The 6,390-nt window shown below is 31.5% G+C and overlaps 1 protein-coding gene and 1 long non-coding RNA gene across 3 annotated transcripts; one reads left to right on the plus strand and one right to left on the minus strand.

Annotated features, from left to right (window-relative positions):
* Positions 1-2,031: 2,031 nt before the first annotated feature.
* Positions 2,032-4,510, minus strand: LOC108462957 (septum-promoting GTP-binding protein 1-like). 2 transcript variants are annotated; one of them, XM_017762874.2, is made up of 6 exons: positions 4,029-4,510; positions 3,815-3,941; positions 3,631-3,712; positions 3,428-3,467; positions 3,249-3,332; positions 2,032-2,361 (listed from the first exon to the last, which is right to left on the minus strand). In XM_017762874.2, the coding sequence occupies exons 1-6, from the start codon at positions 4,335-4,337 to the stop codon at positions 2,197-2,199; spliced, it is 807 nt and encodes a 268-aa protein (XP_017618363.1). In that variant the 5' UTR covers positions 4,338-4,510; the 3' UTR covers positions 2,032-2,196. The 2 variants fall into 2 exon arrangements, with proteins under 2 accessions (XP_017618363.1, XP_017618362.1); XM_017762873.2 differs by having other exon boundaries at positions 3,616-3,712; positions 4,029-4,509.
* A 636-nt stretch (positions 4,511-5,146) lies between these two features.
* Positions 5,147-5,919, plus strand: LOC128286514 (uncharacterized). The gene is made up of 2 exons (XR_008277098.1): positions 5,147-5,217; positions 5,687-5,919. It is a non-coding gene; the product is annotated as an uncharacterized LOC128286514 (long non-coding RNA).
* The last annotated feature ends 471 nt before the right edge of the window (positions 5,920-6,390 follow it).

Here is a 6,390-nt window from a genome sequence, read left to right on the forward strand (position 1 = left end):
AATCGAAATTTACATATTATATTTCACTATTAAATTAATTTATATTAATCAAAAATGAGATAAATATCAATTATAAAGATATAATTTTGCTTAGGTAAAATTAGTTTTAGGGTTTTAAATTTAATTTTTTTGTTGGGTTTAAATTTAATTTTGAGTTTTTTATAAATAATCTAAATTAAGCTTAAAATAATTTGAATTAAGCTTAATTATATTATATCCTAGAAAAATGCGTTCCATCACACAAGACTAATTTTCTTGTTACAATAATAATAATATCAATTGAACTAAAATTCACTTAAAATAAACACATTATATATTATAAATGTATTTAAAATAAATAAAAATTATAGGCTTAAACAACAAAATAGTAGTTAAATTATACTACTTTTTCCAAATTGATACCTAAATTTTTTTGGTCAGAATTATTATCTAAACTATTAAACTATTACTCATTTTACTTTAACTATTAATCTTGTTAGAAAAACATTCAACTAATCATAACTTACCACGGAAATCTCTATTTATTTTATGCATTTTCTTATGTTTTCTTCTTATCAAACAAATTTTACCAAATTTTCTTACATTTTCTCATCAACCAAACACCAAATAAAAATTGTTTACTTCTTTATACAAAACTTCCACCATTTTATCATTTTCAAGCTTCAACTGCTTCTACCATCTTTAATAGATGAATAAAAACCGCAGAAACATAAAGAAAAATAAAACTGAAATATGCCTATATTGAGACCAAAAAATAAAGAAATGAAATGAACTTTCTCAATTTTACTTTTGCCCAATGCCCACATTTTCTTTGCAACCAAACAAAAAAGAAATTGACCTGATAATCGTCTCCAAATTCTTTCATAAAAGCGGCCTTAATAGCTTCAGCGGAAGCTCTATGACCCCCACCAGAATCACTAATCAAAATCAAAACTTTTTTGAGGTCTCAACTTCGACTCCATTTAAAGGCAAACCTTCAACCTCCAAAACACCGCCACCGTCATCCCTCACTCCATTGCTATCCTAGGAATCGAACCCAATCGAAGCAAACCCGATCGGGATTATTTCACAATGAAACTTAATCTCTCTATTGAACTCGTTCATGATCCTCCCAACGCTCGAAGAAATGCCGTTTCGAGCACCCAAACTGAGTGAAGCAGCAGCTGTAACTCTACGCCTTTTATGAGCAATCAAGCCTCTGAACCCCGAGAAATACACGTAATTTGGCTTGAATGAAGAAAACCCATCAAAATTCGAGCTGTAAAAGCCGTTGTTGAATGCTAAGTGACCCATTTTACCCTTAAAAGTTTCATCTTTATTTTAATGTTTGGTTGATGAGAAAATGTAAGAAAATTTGATAAAATTTGTTTGACGAAAAAAAAAGACTAAATTAAATAGAAATATACATGAGAAGTTATGATTGGCTGATTTTTTTTCAAACAGGATTACAATGGGATAAAATAGGTAATGACTTAATAGTTTAGCTAGGCAAAAAAAAAAAATTATTAATTTAAAAAGATTAGTATAATTTAGATACCATTTTATTGTTTAAGCCAAAATTATATATTAAAGTAAATCAAGCTAATCGGTTCAGTCAAGGATTTCATTTTAACAGATAAGCAACTTAACCATTTTAATCAAACACTAACCTGATTTAGCCAAAATAACCTATTTGACCAAAAATCGATAAAATTGAATGTGTTGATTTTGTTGATTTGCACCAAGTTTTGGTCACTGCTAATCGACTTACTGGTATGAATTTATTATTAATTTTTTTAATATTTATAATTAAATTCATATAAAATAAAAATATTAATTATAAAAAGAAAATAAAATAATTTTTTTTATCCAAACCCGAGCAAGCCAAGCTGGTGACCTGGCCTAAAAACTTGAAGAGTATTGCCATGATTCTTTTTCATGTTTAATCCTCTCTTTTAATCTGATCTTCTACTTTCTTCCAAGGCATTTTTTGTTTAGAAATGCCAATTGTGGTCACTATACGTTTCGTGTAGGGTCTTTTTTGGGCTACAATTGTTGAACAACTCAAATGCTATTCATTGCTTAAATATGGGCTTTTCTCCCCACAGTGAAACAACTCGAATCATCACCAAACATAAAAATCTGGTGACCGGTTGGCTTAGGATCAATCTCTTTGGAAACTTTCTCTATATATCTACATTACAACAACAGGAAGTTTTAGAAATCAATGATGGGTTCTCCTATGTTAAGATTGCGTTCCACTGTCCAAGGCAGGTCAAAGAGTTTGGCTGTGATGAACTTGAAAATCTTGTTCACATTGATGTTGTATGTAGCACTTGAAAAGAACAACGTCGCATTCAGAGCCTTGGCATATGCTCTTGCCTGTCATTGCCGTATAAATAAGAACCCAGTTAAGAAAATATTCTTAAGAGACAATAACGAACTTTATTGAGCATTGCAATCAGGACAACAAATCAAGGGTATAAACATATTCCAACTACAACTAAGAGAAACACTCATTTAAGACTCATTTCATATGTAGGGATTGTTGGTGTGCTTGAAATCTATGTTATTCACCCCTAAAGTACTCGTATTCTATATTTGTTTTCTAACATATGGATATAATTATGAGGTATGATACTTCAAGGTAAAAGTATCATGGAAGCCCGTGTAGTAAGAGTCAGATTATCCCTTTACTCAACAAATGAGTAAATCAATCTCTATACATTTAAATCAAAGAGAAATTTGATCCTTTCAGTTCAAATTTTCATCATTTATACTGTTAAAAACTGATATAGCTTACCGAATAACCAGACAATTGCACATGGCATGCCACATGTACCTCATGTTAAGATACAAAGACCAGTTTTTAACCATAGAAATGAATGAAACTTTTAAATAGAGGACCAATTTGTTCTTTAATCTTATGTACAAGGACTAATTTGCTCATTTTTTTTTAGTAGAGGGGCCAAGTTCAATCCGAATCCTAATACGAGGGCCTCCATGGTACTTATACCAGTATGCTGAATATCTTAACACTTGCAATCAAATTAATCAAATTTAGATGACAGGATTTGGTGAAGGGTGAGAGACAACAATCTCCATAAAAATGGGGTGTTTTCTTCCCTTGATTTACTTCATTTGTTCTCCAATTTTAATTATAAAACATTGATTTTGTTGTTTGAAAATTGTCCAAAGCAAGTGGAATATGTTTTTGGACATTTTGGCTAATGATTCAAAGGTTCAACAAGAACTGTGTAAAAGTTTACCTGACTAGCAATTGTCCACTGCAGATCTATGGGAAGTTGAATGAAATCATCGAATTTGGTTCCTATCATAATCAGTATTGCTGTCTGCACAATCGAAGTTTTTCATAAGAATGAGACATTTCGTCAAACATATAGTGACAAATCTTTAAACCTGGAACAGAAGCAATGAAAGTGAATACCTGATTCCATTTCCTGGCTTCTTGATACCAGCTTATGACACTGCAACAACAGAATAAAGACCCCCATTTGAATTAGAATATTACCCAAATTTTGAAGTGGCAGGGGCAGACATTAAGCAATATTACAATAATTCATTCTCATTGTCGACTGAAATAGAGATATAGGAATGGATAATATGAGTACACACTTGTTTAAAGTACACCTGCTTGTTAGATCAAACATGAAAAGGATTGCTACAGAGTCTTTGCAAGCCAGGGGAAGATGATCCTGAAATTTCTCAACCCCTGTTTTTCAATCGGAAAAGAAAATGAATAGATTGTTGGTGCCATAAAAGCAAAAGTAAAAGGGAAAACATGAAATTTTTTGAAAGAAAAGAAATGGATTACCATCAACTTCCCAGATGCTGTAATAAATTCTTGCTCCACTCACAAAAAATGTTTTATCCATCAAATTCAACCCTTTCTCTTGACTGTCTTCTTGTTCATCATCATTCTCATCTCCAATGTATTTCATCTTCAAATACCACGGCAAAATATGCATTTGAATAGGGTATTCAATTAAATTCTTTAAGTAAAAATAGATTAAGGTAATGGGGCTAACCAGAAAACTAGTTTTTCCAATTTGAGAATCACCCAAGAGACTGATCTTCAATGGAACCAAATCCGAGTCCTTATGGTCATGACGGCCATGGTGACAAACAGGAGGAGGATGTACGGAGGCGGAAGGCGGTGGATGCACGGAGGAGGAGGTGGAGGATAACATTCGATACCGAGTCTTAATGGGCTTCCCTAGGGAGCACATGAGGAAGCGGTCCCAAAAGCAATGAATGCAGCGTCGCAAAATCAAAACGCGACGCTGAAATCTGCGTCTAAGGTTGAGTTTAACCATTTTGGGGCAAAATTGGGTCATGATGATGATGAGATGATAATGATCTGGCTTCAAACGGAAACAAATAAATTTGTGTCGATGAAAAACAATAAAAGAAAAAAAGAAGGCTGGCAGGAAATATCTTTTTTAAAATTATTTTGGATATTTTTGGGACGTGAGCCTTTAAATTTCAGTTACGACGAGACTTTTTAGCTACGAAAACGACTAGTTTAACGGGACAGTTGACCGTGTTGTGGACAATAATTTCGGTTCTAGTCCAAATTGCCGGCTAGGGTTATTTCGGTAACTTTCTTTTATTATTTTATGCAGAAACACCCTACAACCTTCATCCTCTTTCAAATTTTGAAATCTTAAGTTTATTTTTAAATAAATACATACCTAAAAAAGATACAATTTTGGAGCTTTCACTTTTCACGTTTTTGTCATAATAACTCTCCTTTTGTAATATCCTAAATTAGGGCCTAATCAGAATAGTGGTTTCGTGACCATAAATCCGAGATAGAAATAATTATTTTATGATTATTTTAAGGTCTATGATATGACTGCATGATTGTGTGAAAATTTCGTGAAGAAATTCTATGCATAAAGTGCTTAATTTGAAGTTAGGGACTAAATTGAATAAGTTACAAAACTTGCATTCTAGAAGTTTCTAGTATGAAATTGCTTTGAAATATTAATTAGGAGGTCTTAAATAGCAATTTGACCAATTTCAAAGTTTATGGACAAATATTGGACATGAATGGAATTTTTGGAAAGTTTAGTAGTAAGGGCATTTTGGTCATTTAGGGGTAAAATGAATTAAAATATAAAATTAAAAGCCAATTTTGCTCATCTTCTTCACCATGGACGTGTATACCAAGGGAGACTCCATGGCTAGGGTTTCAAGCTTCCAAGCTCGATTGTAAGTCCATTCTAGCCTCGTTTTTAATGATTTTTACGTTTTTGGAGTCCCGGTAACTTGATTTAGCTTATGCTAGCAATAATTCAACCTAGGGTTCATATTTGGAAAAATACCCAGAGGTGAAATTTGTGTATTTTGGTGTTTTATGATAGAATATGAGGTTTTAAATTATGTTAGACAACTTGTGCTACTCGGTTTTAAGTGAAAACGAGCAAAAGGGTTTAATCGGTAAAAATACCTAATAGTCATAAGTACATGTTAGAGTGAGAATTTGATGTTGCCATAGAAGGGAAAAATGATCAGCATGTCATAAAACATAAGAAAATAGGATGAAGTTTAATTTTCGAACCTTGGGGAAAAAGTGCAAATATGCAAAAGTTTAGGGGTCAAAATGAAATTTTTTAAAAATATGATTTTTGGACCCGTATGAATAGTGTGACTAATTATTAGGCTAAATGTGATATTATAGATGAAGGAAATCGAGATTCAGGCTTACATCGGGAAAATACAAGGTTATGGACTAAAATGGTAAGTTACTGTTTCTGGATCGAGGTAAGTTCATATGATAATAATAATGCAATGTTATGTTTGAATTATATTTCTTACTATTATTGCATATATTTTATGATTTAATATATTGGAAAAGTTGATGGAATGGTGTTTATGATGTGGAAATATGACATGAAAGAATGTTACATGAAATGCAAGAAAATGAAGATACATGATAAGTGATATATGTTATGTAAATTCTTAAAAGCTGATTTGATATTTGAGTTATGTCTTATTATACTATGAATGGAAAATTGGTACTATGGATAGTGAGATCGACACTTCGAGTAAATTCGTACATAAATAATGTAATAACTCGAATTTTACCGTTACCGAAACAGTGTATTTTTGGGTCTCCGTTTTTGAAAAACGGATTCGTAAATATTTATTAAAAATATTTACGAAGTAAAATGAGTGGTTAATTAGAGTTTAATTAAGTAAATTTAGCTTAATTAAGAGTAATTAGGAAAAATGTCTAAATTGAATAAAGGATGAAAGTTGAATTGTAGATTAAAAGAAAATGAAGAGGACCAAAATGACAATTATGTCATTTGTCCTAAGTGAGGCGGTATAAACAAAAAAATCTGAGATTTTTATGTGTTAAAATATATATTAAATTATTAT

Source organism: Gossypium arboreum, chromosome 13, assembly GCF_025698485.1.
Source record: "Gossypium arboreum isolate Shixiya-1 chromosome 13, ASM2569848v2, whole genome shotgun sequence".
Taxonomy (NCBI): domain Eukaryota; kingdom Viridiplantae; phylum Streptophyta; class Magnoliopsida; order Malvales; family Malvaceae; genus Gossypium; species Gossypium arboreum.

Excerpts from the sequence above, each read along its gene's own strand:
- LOC108462957 (XM_017762873.2), bottom strand. The coding sequence starts at position 4,337 with ATGACCCAATTTTGCCCCAAAATGGTTAAACTCAACCTTAGACGCAGA. Across the intron at positions 3,713-3,814 it reads CAGCATCTGGGAAGTTGATG|GGGTTGAGAAATTTCAGGAT; the intron begins GTAATCCATTTC and ends ATTGAAAAACAG. Across the intron at positions 3,468-3,615 it reads AGCAGGTGTACTTTAAACAA|TGTCATAAGCTGGTATCAAG; the intron begins GTGTGTACTCAT and ends CTGTTGTTGCAG.